At 34.8% G+C, this 20,487-nt stretch overlaps 1 protein-coding gene across 1 annotated transcript in view; it reads right to left on the bottom strand.

Moving 5' to 3' along the window:
* Positions 1-20,487, bottom strand: part of LOC141301198 (cadherin EGF LAG seven-pass G-type receptor 1-like) — a 79,183-nt gene that overhangs the window by 18,716 nt on the left and 39,980 nt on the right. Inside the window, exons 5-12 of the mRNA XM_073831445.1 lie at positions 18,921-19,009; positions 10,883-11,040; positions 6,040-6,203; positions 5,103-5,228; positions 3,109-3,275; positions 2,803-2,988; positions 2,480-2,593; positions 2,233-2,407 (exon numbers count right to left, since the gene is read on the bottom strand). Of these exons, the coding sequence (XP_073687546.1) occupies positions 2,233-2,407; positions 2,480-2,593; positions 2,803-2,988; positions 3,109-3,275; positions 5,103-5,228; positions 6,040-6,203; positions 10,883-11,040; positions 18,921-19,009 (1,179 nt within the window). The remainder of the gene's footprint in view (positions 1-2,232; positions 2,408-2,479; positions 2,594-2,802; positions 2,989-3,108; positions 3,276-5,102; positions 5,229-6,039; positions 6,204-10,882; positions 11,041-18,920; positions 19,010-20,487) is intronic.

Here is a 20,487-nt window from a genome sequence, read left to right as displayed (position 1 = left end):
AGTCAGAATTGTGAGTTTATATCTAAGAAAAAAGTCAGAATTGCAAGTTTCTGACTTTATTTCTTGCAATTGTGAGTTTATATCTCGTAATTCTGACTCGTAATATCACACAGTTCTGAGAAAAAGTCAGAATTGTGGGCTATATTTGAAAAAAAGTCATAATTGCGAGTTTTTATCTCGTAATTCTGACTTTATTTGTCATAATTGTGAGTTCATGTCATGCAATTCTGAGAAAAAGTCAGAACTGTGAGTTTATATCTCGCAATTGCGAGTTTATATCACGCAGTTCTGAGAAAAAGTCAGAATTGTGGGTTATATTTGAGAAAAAAAGTCAGAATTGCGAGTTTTTATCTCGTAATTCTGACTTTATTTCTCACAATTGTGAGTTTATGTCATGCAATTCTAAGAAAAAAGTCAGAATTCCACATTTTTATCTCACAATTCTTACTTTATTTCTTGCCATTGCGAGTTTATATCATGCAATTCTGAGAAAAAAGTAAGAACTGTGAGTTTATATCTAAGAAAAAAGTCAGAATTGCAAGTTTCTGACTTTATTTCTTGCAATTGTGAGTTTATATCTGAGAAAAAAGTCAGAATTGTGAGTTTATATCTCGTAATTCTGACTTGTAATATCACACAGTTCTGAGAAAAAGTCAGAATTGTGGGCTATATTTGAAAAAAAGTCAGAATTGCGAGTTTTTATCTCGTAATTCTGACTTTATTTGTCATAATTGTGAGTTCATGTCATGCAATTCTGAGAAAAAGTCAGAACTGTGAGTTTATATCTCGCAATTGCGAGTTTATATCACGCAGTTCTGAGAAAAAGTCAGAATTGTGGGTTATATTTGAGAAAAAAAGTCAGAATTGCGAGTTTTTATCTCGTAATTCTGACTTTATTTCTCACAATTGTGAGTTTATGTCATGCAATTCTAAGAAAAAAGTCAGAATTCCACATTTTTATCTCACAATTCTTACTTTATTTCTTGCAATTGGGAGTTTATATCATGCAATTCTGAGAAAAAAAGTCAGAATTGTGAGTTTATATCTAAGAAAAAAGTCAGAATTGCAAGTTTCTGACTTTATTTCTTGCAATTGTGAGTTTATATCTCGTAATTCTGACTCGTAATATCACACAGTTCTGAGAAAAAGTCAGAATTGTGGGCTATATTTGAAAAAAAGTCATAATTGCGAGTTTTTATCTCGTAATTCTGACTTTATTTGTCATAATTGTGAGTTCATGTCATGCAATTCTGAGAAAAAGTCAGAACTGTGAGTTTATATCTCGCAATTGCGAGTTTATATCACGCAGTTCTGAGAAAAAGTCAGAATTGTGGGTTATATTTGAGAAAAAAAGTCAGAATTGCGAGTTTTTATCTCGTAATTCTGACTTTATTTCTCACAATTGTGAGTTTATGTCATGCAATTCTAAGAAAAAAGTCAGAATTCCACATTTTCATCTCACAATTCTTACTTTATTTCTTGCCATTGCGAGTTTATATCATGCAATTCTGAGAAAAAAGTAAGAACTGTGAGTTTATGTCTGAGAAATTTAGAATTGCGAGTTTTCATCTCGTAATTCTCACTTTATTTCTCACAATTGTGAGTTTATATCATGCAATTCTACGAAAAAAGTCAGAATTGTAAGTTTATATCCGAGAAAAATAGGTCAGAATTTTTATCTCGACTTTATAACTCGCAATTGCGAATTAATATCATGCAATTGTGAGAAAAAAGTCATAATTGCACATTTTTATTTCACAATTCTTACTTTATTTCCCACAATTGCGAGTTCATCATGCAACTGTGAGAAAAAAGTTAGAACTGCGAGTTTATATCTGTGAAAAATCAGAATTGCTCGTTTTTATCTCGAAATTTTGACTATGGAGTTTATATCCCACAATTCTGAGAAAAAAAAGTAAGAATTGTGAGTTTACATCTTGCAATTCTGAATTTACAACTCACAATTCCAATTTTATATTTCACAATTCTGAGAAAAAAGTCAGAACTGTGTAACAGAAAAGTCACAATAACCTTTTTTTTTCAGAAACAGGGTTCCATATAAATCATATACAGCAAGCTCTAAAAGTCTTGTTTTATTACACTTTTATTTTTATTTTTTTCATTACAAAACATTCTATATATATATTTTATTGAGTGAAAAGTCATTTTAAATGAAACGCAGTCCCAAGCTTTTGGACCCCACCATATAAATACTCTAAAAGTAGGTGTTACCTGGCTCGCAGACACACGTGTGAGATGCCCAGTTGTCCGTGCAGCGGCTGTGAGATGGACACAGGTTGGACTGACAAGCATCAGGCACGTTACATCCGTCTTTTGCACGGATTCGCGCCGCTTGCCGTATGTTGATGTTGGCAGTGTTAGTGGATGTCTCGCCAATTCGCACACCCTATGAGATACCCTTGTAAATAAGACAATAAACATCTTTAAACGATGTAAATGTGTGTGTATGTGAGCATACCTGAATGCAGCCAGTAAATCCAGCCTGCACAGTGCCGTCTTTCTTAAGCAGTCCACCGATAAACAAGTTTCGCAGTTTAAGCCCAGGCAGCTCGTTACCGATTTCCACTGTCCTCTAAACAACAAAACAATATAATAAATCAAATTAATATTATAAATATGAGTGTGAAATAAAAAGTTGTGTGTATTTAGAGTATATGAAAAGCTATAGTAGCTATTATAAGTCTTAGTCATTTCATTTTTGAATTTGAATTTTACATTTTTATGTATTTTCCTATTTTAGTTTAAGTTATTTTGTTTTGTGTAAATACTGAGATCATATACCTGAAACATGCCATAGTCCAAAGACACGAGAGCCATATATTTGATGTCTTTGCCGTCTTTTCCACTTTTGAGCTCGACAAGCACATGGTGCCATTCACCGTTATTCACGCATACCTGAGGAAAATCTAAGAGTGCCACACGTCTGACGCCCAGAAACACCTGGAACCGAAGGTGCCTGTTGTTCACCTGGAAACAAAATAAGAGGCTGAGAAAACTAATACAAGTCTCATTGATCTGCTTTATTGAAGCAGGTGCATCACACAAAACAAGACTGAGCGCAGTGGATTACTGAAACACAATACGCACCATAAGACTAATCTTGGAAAGCTCTCCAGCGCTGGCCTGTAGCAGAACGCCTGTGCTTTTTCGGGTGCGAAACATAAGACCCATGTACCAAGGAATGGCGATGGTGATATCCGTCTCGCTCCACGACACCAGCGCGTGGCCATCGAAATGCAGGGGAGCGGGCATAACTACAGAAAGAAGACCGTCAGACAGTTTAGATGACATCCAGACTAAACAAAGCTGTTTTATTAACTGACATCTGTTGAATAAAATAAACACCACTTGATGCTTTGACATCCCTCCTATCTTGAGGCACAAATAATCACTATTATTCGCACACAGAGGAATGTTTCCCAGTCATCCAGGAGATTTCTTAATCAGGAATGTGAAACGTTCTTCCACACGTGTCTTCAGGGCAAATATTTTAGTTTCTCTATGTGAGGGCTGAACTTATGGAAATAACAGTAGTATATCTCAGACCCAGCCCTGGGAGTGTGACAGTAATAGTGGTGATATTCATACATGTACTGTAGTCGAGCCTTCTCTTCAGTTTCCTCAGTTTTAGACCCACAGCAGTGTCCTTTTTGGAGTCCATAATCTTAGTTTGCTCTAGTTGTATGTTAAAGGGACAGTTCTCCCAAATTCTCAAGCCATCCTAGGTGTATATGACTTTCTTTTTTCAGATGAATAGAATTGGAGTTATATTATATAGCTCTTCCATGTTTTATAATGGAAGTGAATGGGTGTTGAGATTTTGAAGTCCAATAAAGTGCATCTATCCATCATAAAAAGTGCTTCTCACATCTTCACACATCTAATAAAGGCCTTCTAAAGCGAATTGTTGCGTTTGTGTAAGAAAAAATTCATATTTAAAACTATAGAGACTGGCATTCCAGTGGACCACGTAGAACGTAGGCATAGCGTAAGCTCCAGTGGGATATATTCTGGTTGTGCGAGAACCATGTTTTGTTTACAGCAAAGGAAAACCAGTCTCACCTTGGCTTATATCAAAATCCTCCAATATTTTTCTTTACAAATCCTTGTTTTGTACTTCTAATTCGTGACTGGTGTTTAGTTTCGCTCTTTCCACTGTGCTTCAGTGTTCGCCGCTGCGTTCGCCTACATTCTACGTCAAACAATATGGATATTTTTCATACACAAATGCATCAATTCACTTCAGAAGGTCTTTATTAATCCCCAGTCATGTGGAGCACTTTTTATGATGGATGGATGCACTTTAAATCTCAACAGCCATTCACTTCCATTATAAAGCTTGGAAGAGCCAGGACATTTTTTAACATAACTCCAATTGTATTCATCTGAAAGAAGAAAGTCATATATACCTAGGATTGCTTGAGGGTGGGTAAATCATGGAGTAATTTAAATTTTTGACTGAACTATCCCTTTAAAGAGTATCCTGAATGCTCTTCAGAACTTCTGCTTTTGTATTTCACTGAAGAAAGAAAGTGATTTCGGTTCGAAGAGCCATGAGGGATTTAGATGTACTTCCATTGGCAGTATTATGACTTTTATGTTCTTTTGAAGTCTCATAACATGGCATGATTCTTTCATCCAAATGATAAGGAAAAATAAATAGAAAATGTGGGTTTAACAGGGTTTCCCAGCAGGAAAAATAGGTCAAACTAAGCTCACTGAAAATGTTAAGCCAGTTGCAATCCCATTCGTGCTCTCACTGTTAAAAGATACTCTTTGTGATTATAATGCACTTATTTAAATAGGTTTACAGTGGAAAAACATTGCGACATATAACCTGTCATTTCCCGTAGATAGATAGATAGATATATAGATTGATAAATAGATAGATAGATAGATAGATCCTGTTAACTGCTAAGAATGAGTCACTGAATTTGTTTACACATTGGTATTTCATGGAGGCCAAGGGCAAATCCGGACAAAAGACGGGAGGTGTGTCTGTGTGTTTATGTCCATTAAACAAAATCAAGTCAAAGGAAGAATGAGACAGAGGATAGAACAGAAAGAGAGTATTATCTTACCATGTTCACAGTTCTTTCCTCCGTAGCCTAATGGGCAGTTACAGGTGTGGGTGTTCCATCTATTCACACATACGCCTCCATTCTGACAAACAACCAGGCTACAGAAATCATGTTTTGCTGCACAACCTGAATAGAAAGGGAAAATGCACTTTAAATATTAGGGTTGGAGTTTGACACCTTAATGGAGAGTTACAAAAGAAAGAAAAACATTCTTTTAAAAACGGTACTTATTTAAAGCGGTCAAATGCACATTTTTATCTGTTGCTTATGTTAACTTTTTTGGGATGGTTTTGAGTTTTGAAAGTTAGAGTTTGTTAGTACTTCAGAATGCAGTGTTTAAAGAAAACAAGACAAAGATTTGATTGTCATGATACAGTTGAGGTCAAAAGTTTACATCCCCGGCTCTTAATACATGCTTTTTCCTTCTGGAGCATCAGTGAGCATTTGAACCTTTTGTAATAGTTGCTGAGCCCCTCAGTTGTCCTCAGTGTGAAAAGATAGATCTCAAAATCATACAGTCATTGTTGGAAATGGTTCAAATGTACAAAAAAGGCTGGAAAACTAATTAGTTTGTGAGACTTGAAGGATTTTTCTGAAGAACAGCAGGCAGTTTAACTGTTCAGGAGAAACAAGGGACTCATGAACTATCACTAAACAACAGCTGTGGATCATTCAGGTAACAACATTAGTATTAAGAATCAACTGGATGTAAACTTTTGAATAGGATCATTTTTATAAATTCAACTATTATTTTCTCTTGTGGACTATGTGTAAACATCCTTTATGTGAAATATCTTATTCAAGTCAGTACTAAAAAACAATAACATGCATTTTGTACAATCCCTCTTATTTTGGTAAAATAATTAACATTTTGTAGATTCTGAAAGGCGGATGTAAATTTTTTGACCCCAACTGTATGAACCCTACAGTTTCTAACCTGCTGAGGTGCCATTGTTGGAGATAAAGCTGGCCATGTCTATGGGCTTGCTGTCGATAGTCAGGTTCCTTATGCAGCCCACAAAGTCTCGGTTCTGTACGGGGAAATCCTCAGGGAGGTTTGGGACGCCACCCAGGAGCAGAGGTCCCGTAAGATCCAGTGATCTGCAAACATACACACAGAAAGATCCCTAAAGCCACAAACAGTTTCAAGCGTTCTCCATTATAATTGCTTAACACATTTAAGGTTCATGTGCGTGCAAAACTGGAATATCCAGACCTTGAGGCCCATTGGGCAGAAAACAGATGGCTATGTTGAGTGGCTTTTTTATTGTATGTGTTTTTGTCCTTTTAAAAAAGAAAGCAAAATCCCATTCTCTCACCCCTCATTCATCTCCTTTTGTGTTTTAACAAAGACAAAGAACATATTGGATTGGGGGGAAACATAAGGGCAAGATGACGACTTAGATTTTTGGGTCAACTATTCCTTCAGTATTGCTCTTGAAAATAAATAAATAACTAAACAAACAACTAAAATAACTAACTAAATTAAATTATATACTCTCAATACACACAATAATTCCTGTGATGCAAAGCTGAATTTTCATCAACCATTACTCCAGTCTTAAGTGGCACATAATCCTTCAGAAAAATTCTAAAATGCTGATTTATTATTAAAATTATTTATGTTGGCAACAGTTGTGCTGCGAGGGATTTATTTTGCAACCTGTGATACTTTTTCAGGTCTCTTTGGTGAATATAATTCTTTGCTATCACTTTTTATCGATTTAACACATCCTTGCTGAAAGAAGTATTAATTTCTTTAAAAAAAAAGAAAGAATAAAATTGTACTGACCCCAAACTTTTAAACAGTAGTGTATACGTATTGTTAGGAAAAAATCTTTTTAAATAAGTGTTGTACTTTTTAACTTTTTATTCATCAAAGAATCCAAAAAAATGTTAAGTTTCCAACATTGTTAATAAATCAGGAAGTGACTGAAGTGATGATGCTGAAAATTCAGCTTTGATCACTGAAATAAATTAGATTTTAAAGTATATTAAAATAGAAAAACGTTATTTTACATCGTAATAATATTTCACAATATTACATTTATTTCTGTATTTTTTATCAGTTAAATGCAGCCTTGAAAAATAATCATAATTAAAGTTAACTATTCAACTAAATAGATCTACCTATCTACCTATAAAAATCTATTTTAATGTGCTTTTTTAACAAACAAATTTATGTTGTTTAATAAAAGACTTAAAAAGTATCAAGGTTTTAGCATTTAGGTTAATGCCCTTCTTAGTCATTTTTCTTTTAAAATAATTTTTTTATCCAGTATTATATACTAACATCTGGCAGCAATGATCATATCCATCATATCTACTGTATCATACATAGAAAGGCAGTCAGATTATGAAACCAATCGAAGAAGGGTCTTGAAAAAAGACAGAGAGCCATTAGAAAATAAAATTTGCAGAGCTATTAAAAGGAGTGTGTTTTTTTTAAAAACATTATTTCTGCTTTATTGTAGCCAGATATCATGTGATTTTATATTTCAGCATCTGGGCTTCACATTGTAGTTGACCGCAGTGCATTTCATCTACAATTCATACCGTGATCCATAAATCCACGTAGATCTGTGGGTTTATGGGTCAGCACTTACTGCAAGCATATGGTCTGACCCCAGCAGTTGCATTTGAGAGGCTTTACAGACCATATCTCCACTTATCTCAGATGGAGCGCTCCACCATCTCATACCGCTCTGTTCTCCACACACAGAGACAATTAGCCTACAATGGCAAATCCCAGCTGCAGATAAGCCGGAGTGTGGTTCCATTGTAGAGCCCATAAAACTGGTTTGACATGAGTGCAGATTGGTGGAGATTAGGAAAAAAAGATAGAGCTGAGTGTAAGGGGAGTAGCAGAATGCTGCGTAATCTGCAGTAATGATCAGCTATTCAACACCCGACGGTAGTTAGCGTGCCTTCGTGCGCTCAAGTTCCCCTGTCCTGCCACACTCTCCCTTTCAGTGAACAATATCATGCCCTCAGGACTATAGACAGTGGAAACATGAATGAAAGTGGGAGACGGCGAAAGTGTGAGAGGAAAGAAACAAATAGTGCAACTTGTTAGACAGGGATCACAACAAACTTCTTAAGCCTACATGAAATCACAGCTGAGACTGTTTACTTTCTTAAAACTGTGTTTTGACTCTAAAAATGCTATAGTAAAAAGGTATTAATTGGTTAACAGTAAGTTCCCTTACTATACACAGGACAAAAATGTAAAGATAATTTACTCATCCCCTTGTCATCCAAGATGTTCATGTCTTTCTTTCTTTCTTTCTTTCTTCAGTTGTAAAGAAATTATGTTTTTGAGGCAAACATTTTAGGATTTCTCTCCATATAGTGGACTTCTATGGTGCCTCCGAGTTTGAACTTCCAAAATGCAGTTTAAATGCAGCTTCAAAGTGCTCTAAATGATCCCAGTCGAGGAAGAAGGGTCTTATATAGCGAAAAGATTGGTTATTTAAAAAAAAATGTACAATTTATATACTTTTTAACCTTAAATGCTTGTCTTGTCTAGCTCTGCGTGAACTCTGTGTCAATGCTACCCTGGAAATCCAAAGGTCTCGCGAGAGCACAATTTGAATTGTCTCTGCAAGACACTCTGGCATCGAGCAATGATGCATGTTACTGCAATACGTAAGCAGTTCTGGGAACCAATCAAATCGGTGTGTCTGATGTAGGCGGGCCAGAGGCGAGCTAAGCTGATGACGACAGCGCTGCGACGTCCGGAATCATTTAGTAAACATTGAAAGAGATCTATTCTACAGATGAAAACCAGTTGTTTAAAACGGCTTTGGCTGCTACAATGAACGAGTTAGAATTGGCTTTTCATTTAAAAGAGGAACAGAAAACCGCGCTCGAATCGTTCCTTTGCCAGAAGGACGTTTTTGCTGTTTTGCCGACTGGATACGGCAAGAGTTTAATCTATCAGTTAGCTCCGCTGGTAGTTAAGCAGGAAGAGGAACAGATCCGAAGCGGGCAATGCCAGATAGCATTCAGCAATCTCGAGACTTGGCTGTTAAAAAAGAAGTGGCGATAAATGTTATCGAACAAGGTCTACCGGGACAACCTGATCGGGATTGTGGTGGATGAGGTCCATCTCATTTACAAATGGTAAGAGTCACTTGGTAAACTTACTGTAACGAAAAACTGAACTATTCAATAGTAATACAGTAGCCTAACTTGAACAGGACAATATGTCTCGCTGCTGAATGAAACGCTAGTGCTAGCGTCTATCCACATATTAGTTGATAGTTAATGAATAGTTTGATCGGACCTAATTGTTTTATGAGGTTGATTCGGCCGTCGTAATTAATAGTTATTAATCTTGTCACATTGTTTATGTTATAACATTGAAATCCACTCGTATATGTTCACCGTCGCTCTGGATACGTCACACCATGTATTGTTGTGATTGGTCGTGGCGTTATCCAGTTGCGTTCAGTGAGAGTTTCAAATGCACGCTTGGTGCCGCCCCTCGAGTTAGGTCCTTTTCATTGCTCGATCCCAGGCCCTTAATCTTAATAGATTAGGGTCTGCATTTTTCCAGGCTAGGTCAATGCAGTTAGGGTATATCAAAAAACTTCCATCTCATTTTCTCCTCCAACTTTAAAATCGTTCTACATTGCTGCAGAAGTACCGACCCAGTGTTTACAGAGTGAACGCGCAAGGAGGGTCAAACAAAAAAAAGTAAAACAGCGATGTAGGCCGATTTTGAAGTTGGAGATAAAATAAGATGGGAGTTTTTCGACATACCCTAACTGTCATGAACCAAAATACAAAAGTTTACACAGAGCTAGACAAGACAAGCATTTGAGGTTCGTTTTGCTAGATAAGACCCTTCTTCCTTGGCTGGGATCGTTTAGAGCCCTTTGAAGCTGCATTTAAATTGCATTTTGAATTTTTTCCCTCAAAAAAACAATTTCTTTACGACTGAAGAAAGAAAGACATGAATCTTGGATGACAAGGGGGTGAGTAAATAATCTGTAAATTTTTGTTCTGGAAGTGAACTTCTCCTTTAATGTAATTTAACAGTTAAATACCTACCTGATCTCATGAAACGTACCTGTGGGAACTTTTTCGCAAGACGTGAAATACGTACCAAAAAGTACATATCACTGCAGTTTCCAACAGAAATGAACTAGAGGTGGTAAAACGGTGAGCACTTATAATTGTTTTCGTTCGCAGTTATGATTACAGCTCTATATGTTTTGCTTTCCAGGCATAACAAGCTTGCTTGGTAGCTCAGGCAGCGTGGAATTGGACTTAGGATGTGGAATCCTTGGGTACGAATCCCGTGAAAAACATGACTCACGATGAAAGAGCTGATAGTTTAGAGATCGAAAAACAAGCTAAAACGGCATGCTTGCGATTGCATTTTTACGTCACATTTACTTCTGTTTATACTATTGGGTAGGTTTAGGTGTAGTGCAGATGGTGCATTATTTTAAAGCATCACAGAGCATTAGAGTTATAGCACCACTCAATGGACATCAGAACTGTGACGACATACAAAACCAGCGTCACATAAAACGTACCATATGTACGTTCATCTTTTTCAAAGAATTAAACAGAGACTCTTTAAGCGCCACTTAATGGACATTTCACATTAGCTACGTCACGAAATGTACATGGCGGTACGTATTTCGCATCTTGCAAATAAGTTCCCACAGGTGCATTTTTTGCATGAGATCAGGTTTGTCAAATACAGTGAAATAGAATGCGTTTTTTTTTTTTTTTTTTTTTTTACAGTGTAGGAAAACACTTACTTCTTTTGGCCTGTTTGGGTGCCACGGGCTGCACAGCTGTAGTTTCCAATCTGTCCCCCAAAACGCAGAGCCATGGCCAGATCACAGTTATCGACGGCAACCACAGCAACCTTTTCCTCGGAGGGGCCGTGAGGAATGCCAAGACGCCCTATATTGGGCTTGAATAACAACAAGTAGAAATGATAAGCAATTTTCATTCAATGATTTTGATTACAGCTAAAATGTGATTGTAACACAAACTTATTTTGTTATCTGACAGAAAAAAGAAAAGTCATATAAGTATTTTCTACTAAGTCTAGTGTAAAAATGTTATTCACAGTATCAATATTTTTTACACTGAAGATACTTTTTATAAAAAAGATGAATTTTTGAGGAAAACATTCTAGGAATTTTCTCCAAATAGTGGACTTTAGTGGGGATCAGAGGGTTGAAGATCCAAATTGCAGTTTCAGTGCAACTTCAAGGGTTTCTACATGATCCAAACTGAGGAAAAAGAGTCTTATCTAGTGAAACGATCTGTAATTTTCTAAATTTTTTTAAATGTATATACTTTTTAACCACAAATGCTCATCTTGCACTAGCTCGATCTCACACATTATGTAATCACTAATGGAAATGTGCAAAGAAAGTCAAACGTCTTTACAAAAAAGGTAAAACAACGATGTTGGAAGATAGAGCCCTTTGAAGCTGCATTGAAACTACAATTTGAACCTTCAACCCGTTGATCTTGGTTGAAATGTGAGTAAATTATCAGAAATTTTTTATTCTGGATGTGAACTAATCTTTTAAGGAAGTAGGTCCCTCACAAGGAGATCTGTTGTTTGTAAGCCCTAATGAAGATCACACTTATGTCGCCAATAAACCTTTGTCTTAAATTTTGGCTAAGTTTGTGAATCTTAACTATTTCCATTCACACCTTTGTGAGTCTTGTTTGTCTGTAATCTCTGACACACAGCATGAGATAATGGTTTGCCACTCTGTGACATTCTGTGTCTTTCTCAGCTCATCTAATTGGATTATGCCAACGAGATGCTGGCACAGAGGAGATACCAGACAAAGAGAGCTCGTCATTTCACGTAAAACCTCCCCAGAGACCCACTGTTTCCACAACACAGCCGAAATTTGTATTATCATCTGGTAACACCCTTCCCCCATGCAAGAGGTTTTTAAAAATTTTCTCAGCTCATTAAAATTGATTTTGTGGTGCGTATGATGTGCTGAGCTGCTCTTTGATGTCTGCCCTGTGGTGTTAAAAATGTCCAAGTGACAGTTTGGTGTGATGTGAACATCACTTGCTCCTGAAGACACTGTGGACACTATTCAGACTTTATGTCTACCGAGTTATTAGTGTAAAAGGAGAGCGCAAGCAGAATAACATTTCTAAAGTGTTTGTAAAATTATTACATATATAATAACAATAATATATAAAATACTAAAAATAATAATAATATTATTGTGTTTAGAGTGTATATAGATAGTGTGGCTTTCTATAAATCAAAGGAATAATTAAATAAATTGTAGATGAATGCGAATATTTAAACATTGCATAATAATAACAACAGTAATAATAATAATAATAATAATAATAATAATAATAATGTATTATTATTTTTATTATTATTATTACAATTAGTGCTGCTGTCAATAAAGCAAAGGGATAATTAATGTATATTAATAATAAATAAATGTTAATACTTCTATTTAACTTTACATAACAATAATCTATAATAATAATAATAATAATAATAAAATAACTGCAAATAAATAAATCTAAATATATAAATAAATAATTATTAATAAAAGGGATATAATACTTCTTTTCAACTTTAGATAACAATAATCTATAATAATAATAATAATAATAATAATAATAAAAATAATAAAGTAACAGAAAATAAATAAATAAAAATTAAATAAATATTATTATTGTTGCTGATTATTATTATTAATGTTGCTCTCTATCAATCAAAGGGATAATTAAATAAATAATAAATTATTTTTAATATTTAAACTGCATAATAATAAGAATAAGAATTATATTATTATTATTATTATCATTATTATCATCATCATTATCATTAGTGCTGCTGTCAATAAAGTAATTAATTAAAATATATAAATAATAAATAAATGTTAATTCTTCTGTTTAACAAAAATAATCTATAATAATAATAAATAACGGTAAATAAATAAATAAATAAAAATAAATAAATATTAGTATTATTAATGTTGCTCTTTATAAATCAAAAGGATAATAAAAAAATAATAAATTATTTAAATATTTAAACTTTGCATAATAATAATAATAATAATAATAATAATAATAATATTATATATATATATATATATATATATATATATATATATATATATATATATATATATATTCCACTTTTATTCTGCTAAAGAAGCATTTTAACATGCAATATAAGATTAATCTTCTCATTGTTTGAAACTACAAAGGTTCTGACTGATCCTTTGTCTAAAAATTCAAATGAGATGCCAAGTTTTAATATTCCTCTCAGTTTCTGCCAGACAGCAAAGAGATGAAGAAGGGAATGTGAGTAGACTGCTAAACTGGTCAACAAGGAAAGCTGTGAATGGGAGCATTCCTGCACTCTGACGCACGTGTCATGGAATAAATCCAACTGGTCAAGGCCTGAAGCCAACTGTTCAGTCAACAACAGTCATATAGCTTTAAAAACAGTGTGAAAACCCAGTGAAAAAAATAGTATGAGACGCCTTTATCAGCCCAAATACCATCCAAATATCAAGTTTCTACTGCTATTAAAGTGGTTGTACGTCTCTATTACAATTTTCATCAGGTGCACGAAAATCAGTAAGGAAAAAAAAGAGCAAAAAGAAAAAGAAAATTCACAATCAGAATGCTGACAACCCTTAAGAGGTCACTGCAACTCAAACCTCTGTCACTCATAAAAAGGATCCACTTCCATCATAACACCATGATGATCCCACAATCTCTCCTGTCTCCTGAGTCCACTGATGAAAATGAACTCAATGACAAGCTCAATGCCCTCAGGAACACACATGCACACAAATCCCGACAACAGCTATTAACCTCCAACCTTGTAACTCATCAGCCTTTTTGTTTCAAAGTTCAAAACAATAGTTAATAGATTCCAGTGCCTAAATGTTTTCCCCTTTTCCAAATGTGCTATTAAGTAAAAAATAATAATAATAATAATTACAAAATCAGTGATCCGTTTCAGAAAATATACAGTTGAGGTGAAAAGTATACATACACCTTGGAGAATCGGCAAAATGTTAATTATTTAACCAAAATAAGGTAAATGCTCACTGATGTTTCAGAAGGAAACACAATGCTGGGGGGTAAAAACATTTTCAATTTTTAAACCTATTTTGTTTTCTGGGAAACATGTAAGTATCTGCTGTAGCTTTTGAAGGGCAGTACTAAATAAAAAATAAAAATTATATATATTTAAGCAAAATAAAAAAAATTTACACATCTTCATTCTGTTCAAAAATTTACACCCTTGGAACTTAAGTCCCTCAGTTGTCCTCAGTGTGAAAAGATGGATCTCAAAATCATACAAAACATAAAATGCTGAAAAAACAAAAGAATTTGTAGGACCTGAAGAATTTTACTGAAAAACAGCAAGCAGTTTAATTGTTCAGGACAAACAAGGGACTCATGAACAACTATCACTAAACATCAACAACAACAAAAACACAGCTGTGAATCATTCAAGTAACAACACAGTATTAAGAATCAGGTGTATGTAAACTTTTGAACGGGGTCATTTTTATACATTTATACATTTAAGAAACGTATTATTATTTTCTCTTGTGGACTGTATGTAAACATCTTTTATGTGAAATATATTTTTCAGGTCGGTACTAAATAAAAAAATAACATGCATTTTGTATTATCCCTTTTATTTTGGTAAAATAATTAATATTTTGCAGATTCTGCAAGGTGTATGTAAACTTTTGACCTCAACTGTATGTTGTTTGGGGGCAGTGAAACCCGAAAGTAATAGCTTAACATACTTGACTGTTCTTTAATCATTTTTCTTAATGTTATGAGAAATGACTATAAACTATTTTTTTTTTAATCACGCTTCATATGTGATAATTGAATCTTCAAGTTTTTAAAATGTGTTCTCAGATACCCCTAGATACAACAAATTTAACCCATACAGAAGCAAATCAGCATATGTGAATGAATTCTGAAGGATCATGTGACGCTGAAGACTGAAGTAATGATGCTAAAACTCCAGCTTTGCATCACAGGAATAAATTACATTTTAAAATAATTGTAAACAAAAAACAGTCCTTTTAATTTGTAATAATATTTCACAATATTACTGTTTTTTACTGCATTTTTGATCACATAAATGAAGTCTTGGTGAACAGAAAAGACAGGTTAAAAATAGGAGGGGGGGGGGGGACTATTATTATTATTATTACACATACATGATTAGGGTCTCTGTGACTTCAAACAAAAAAACAGTCAGTCTCAACAAACCAAATAATTTTAAAAGACTGTCAAAATGTGAATTAATGCAATGGTTTTTTTTTTTTATCATCAAAGGATTGTTTGTAAAAATCGCAGTAGGTCGCCACTAGGCGTGACACTTGAAAATGAAGAGACCTGACACTTCAAAGCATCACTGCATTACAGCTGCGTCCCGTTGTGTTTGCTTATTATCACAAAAAGGTAAATATCTGAAAGTGTCTTCAAAAACAACTTGCGTCCGTAGACAAAACAACTCTAAGATCAATGGGGAAAGAAAAAAATCAATGGGGTCAAACAGAAAGTGATTCACATAGTCACCATTTCACAGTTAGAAACTGCTGAGCAACAAAATAGAGATGGATTTTGGAAGAAGATGAGAGATGGATTTCGGTACTTCACCACAACCTTACCATATGGACAAGGCTCCAGCTGGAGCAAAACTTCATGAAATAAAAAAGCATATTCTGGAGATTTACAATAATAGACCGGGGCGTTTTTATGTTTAAGTGCAACAGAAAAAACGTGTGCCATCTGGCGCTTTTAGAAACTCCAAGCGTGTTATTGTAGTCCCGGATTAACTCAACAGGGGGTCTGCTATTGTCTGCATTCCCCATCGGACTATATTGAACTTAGACTCTTTAAGTGACGGGTTAAGGGGGAGCTACAGCCACAATGGAGCAAACACGACATACGCATGAAGAAAAGGGGCGCTGAATCTCAGACGGCTTTAGGGTCTGAAATTTCAGTTCGTTTACAAGTGTAAATGGTGTTCCAATCCAATAATAAACTTGCTAATTTACACACTACTTTATATTAGATACATTTTGGTTGCAACCACTGATATTAGTGACAACCCTGCTGAAAAAAACTGCTAAAACCAGCCTAGGCTGGTTGGCTGGTATTAGCTGGTTTAAGCTGGTTTTAGCTGGAAGTAGCTGGTTTTAGCTGGTCTCCCAGCCTGGCCAGGCTGGTCAGGCTGGTTTTAGCTGGTGGTTTTCCTGGTTGACCAGCTAAAACCAGCCAACCAGCCTAGGCTGGTTTTAGCTGTTTTTTTCACCAGGGAATTCAAACTTCAAACAACAACAAAAATCAAAGAAATTATGCACTCAAAAAGAGAAACCCACTGCATGTTGACTGTCATCCCTCAGGGACGAATGTTTCTTTTTGAAGAGACTTCAGTGAGATTCTTTAAAGCTTTACTATGATTTAATTCAGGAGTACTGACTCAACTAGAGTCTTAAAACACATTCCTTATGAACAAATACTGTTTTAAAGTTAGGCAGCATGGAAATTAAGGCTACCAAAATGTCACTTAGGAACATTAATTGCTCGTTTAACTACAATATGGTGAGTTATTTGTAATTCAGCAACAACAAACAACAAAACACTCGAGAACTTTTTCCTTTAAAACACGAAGAACAAGAATTCAATACCGTATTGAATAATACAAACACTATGGGTTACAAAATACTCTTAAAAACGAGACGAAGTGTAATGAGATCCCGGATAACAGAATACACGCACCTAGCTTTTGGCCATGAAACAAGAGACATGACGTATTACACTCGCACCATACTTCATAAATGCTGCATTTCAGCAACTGAAATATGAGGGTCTGAAAACTGAACGGGATCAAAGAAGCAGAAATACAAGCTGTTTCTTTTGACTGGAGTTCTTAGAAGATGCTGTGAACTTTGATACAGCTAGAGATGCCGCTGATATCATATGTCTTCTATCATGAAATATGGACACACTGATCTCATCAAGAAACACACGACTTGTGAGACTCTGACTTTCTCTCGCACAGAACTAAACAATTGGACTGAAGTGCAAATAAAGTGCTAATTGACTTCCAAACATTGCACTTCAAGTCAAACTGTGCAATTTTTACCTAAATAATTTCTAATATTCTGATTTGACCTAAAAAATATTTAGTTTAAATTTTAGTTGATATTTAAGATGCTGAAGACGAATGCAAAAGAAGAAAAAAACACTGCAGCAGGCAAAGCAGGATCACTGTTCACGATGGACAAAATGTAGAGGGTTTGCATTTACGTCACAATTTGGTCAGTTACCCGGATGCACAGCCATATTCTAGATACTCGGATGTAAACAACAGCATGGACTGCATGGTTAATGTACTACTGAATATGTTGTTCTACTAATTCATGCTGTCTAAATTACAAAAAAACCCAGAAAAAACGTGTGTAAGTTGCTAAATGACATAGAAAAGAACTTAGTAAGAAGGAAAGGACACAATATTTTGACAAACTAAAGTTAGTAGGTGGTAAAGATACGTATGAGCAGTATTAATTAAGATATTAGCCTAATATTTCACCTACCTGACTGGATATTATAAGAACAAACACGAATGTTGTCAAAATTCTTGCCCTGGAAATGCTGGTTCAGTTTGGCCGACCACAAACTTCTTTTACTCCTCATACAGTTTTTTGCACTCTTCTCCTTTTGGCAGTCTAAAGTACTCCAAATGTTTTATTCCAGTACGACTAATTCGTACAGCCCAAAACATGACAATAATTGACCATTTTTAGCAGCAATAATCAGCAATCAGAGTTTTGTTCGGTTCAGTTCACATTCCGTGCCGCCAACATGACTGATTGATGATGTGTCGTGAAAACACTCTATTGGGAAAAAAAATGCTAAATACTGTTTTCAGGGTTTATATGAATGCATCTCTGAGGGGAACTGTCTGTCTTCAGAAAGGTTTTGACAGTATTTTCTTTTCATCTTACCTCATAATGCATATTAATGTAGTATTTAAAAGTGCTTTGTGTACAGCGGTAACTAAGGAAATGCTACATTGCGGCTGTTCCATAAGCGCCACCTGCTGGCAGAGAACGAATTTGCGTTCTCATTTATGTAGCATAATTTCACAAAGCTAATGTCAGACCATTCTATTTTTGCTTTAAATTTTGAAGTTATACAATCTATTTTACATCAAAAACTGTTTACACTATCCACCATTTTACTAAATAACTGATGAGTGGTGCGATGAAGGATTCTAAGTTCTGTTTGGGTGTTTTCTTGTTCCGATCTCCATAGAAATCCATGATAAAATGGGGTAAAAAAAAGCTAGACTGAAATGAAACTTTTTCAATATAACTAAACATAAAAAGTGCACAGGTTTAACGTTACATTATCAGCTTGGAAAATATGTTAATTTCACTACAAACACCAGAGACCAGAAATGTAAAGGACGGCTCCAGTTGGACAAGACTTCCGCGTTTAGAAAAAAGTGAATATGTAGCATGTTTGTTTGAATTGTAATTAAAACACTATGGCTCTGCAACCGTTTCATACATTCTGATTTATATAAAGGCACAGTCAGGGGAAAAATGTGATAAACCATCAAACCGCTAGAATAAAAAAAAAAAAAAAAAGTGATATAGATTTTTGTAATATCTTAATGCAAAAAAAAAAAAATGTGTTTCCCGACTGAGGCCCATTAATTTTTCTTCACTGACTTTCCAACCACGACAGCCTCCATTCTCATTGTGTTTGGTACAAATGACTTACCTTGTTGTAGTAATGTAGATGTACTGTGTGCCATTGTCCATCACTAACCCCACCAGCTACAAAAGGAGTCACCGTGGTTTTAGATTCTCCTATAGAAAAATAACAGGAAAGAGGAAACCAGTTTTGCTGAAATTCAAGAAAGAGTAATTCTGCTTGTGATCATTGGATAAAGAAAAAAAAATGTTTTTACATGTAAAATATATATTTGCACAACAACTAAATAAATATAAATACACAATTATATTTATATAATATAATATAAATATTAAATTAACTAGAAATACTTAACACTTAACACAATATGCAATTCAATTCAATGGCTCCAAAGCGCAATGAGGATTTTAATTTGTGTGGCATTTTCCAGTCTAGTGGATAAACGAGTAAATCATTATCAAGGAGATAATAGTGTGCCAGGACCTCCCACGACAGTGCATACAATGTCAAATATCTTAGTTGTTTATATCTTTCCCTGACTCAATTATGTTGAGTGATGGCTAGTAAGCTGGGACAGGCCTTTGACCTATAAAGGTTCATAATTTACCAGAGAATCGCTGTGCTGTTTGATGTTTTACATTCCAGGACAGTGAAGGAAATGCCTTTCACTGTCTTTATTCTCAGCCCATGTGGACGGGTGACCCTCAGTGTTGTAGTAAGATGTAACAAGCATCTGCTTATACTAAGACACTCCAGAGATGAATTCCACTGTCGTATTTCCTTTGGAAACAATTCTGACCCGTTAAAGAGACGGGACGTGGTATTTCACACACACTGGCTGGACAGTAACTCCTGTTGATGTGTGAGGTTTGACAAAACAAAGGAACAGGTAGACAGAGGAAGTGTGTTTTAATGCTCTTTGGCCACCTGCTTCCTTTGGCACGGATCTGGATACATCCATACGCAGTAATGTTCGAGATATGACACTAAAAAAAAGTAACTTTGTTCAGATTCAAATCTGACTGAAACCCATGTAGTTGTTTGTAGTTTGAGCAGACACAAAACAAAACAGCAACAACAACAACCACAACAAAAAATAAAAATAGATTTTTACACATTTGATTTGATTGTTTCCCTCACTGAATAAAAAATAACAAAAGGTAATTGTGACTTTTGATCTTGCAATTTCGAGTTATAAAGTCAGAATTGTCTCGCAATTCTGATAAATAAAGTTGCAATTCTGAGAATTAAACTTGCAATTCTGACTTTATTTCTCATAATTCTGAGAAAGAATTATTTTTTTTCTCTTATTATATATCTGAGTTTATATCTTGAAATTGTGACTATTTTTCTCATAGTTGCGAGTTTATGTCTCACAATTCAGACTCAACTGTGAGTTATTAAGTCAGAATTGGGAGATAAACACAATTCTGTGAACATAGCAGTCTTTTTCCCCCCTCAAAACTGGACTTTATAACTCACAATTGTGAGTTTATATCACGCAATTCTGACTTTATAACCCGAAATTGTGAATTTATATCCCACAATTATGACTTTATAATTTACAACTGCGAGTTTATATCTCAGAATTCAGAGAAAAATCAGAATTGCGAGATACAAACTCGCATTTGCG

Source organism: Garra rufa, chromosome 25 (genome assembly GCF_049309525.1).
Source record: "Garra rufa chromosome 25, GarRuf1.0, whole genome shotgun sequence".
Taxonomy (NCBI): Eukaryota; Metazoa; Chordata; class Actinopteri; order Cypriniformes; family Cyprinidae; genus Garra; species Garra rufa.
Note: the sequence above shows the minus strand (reverse complement) of the source record. Positions and strands in the feature narration are given on the sequence as shown.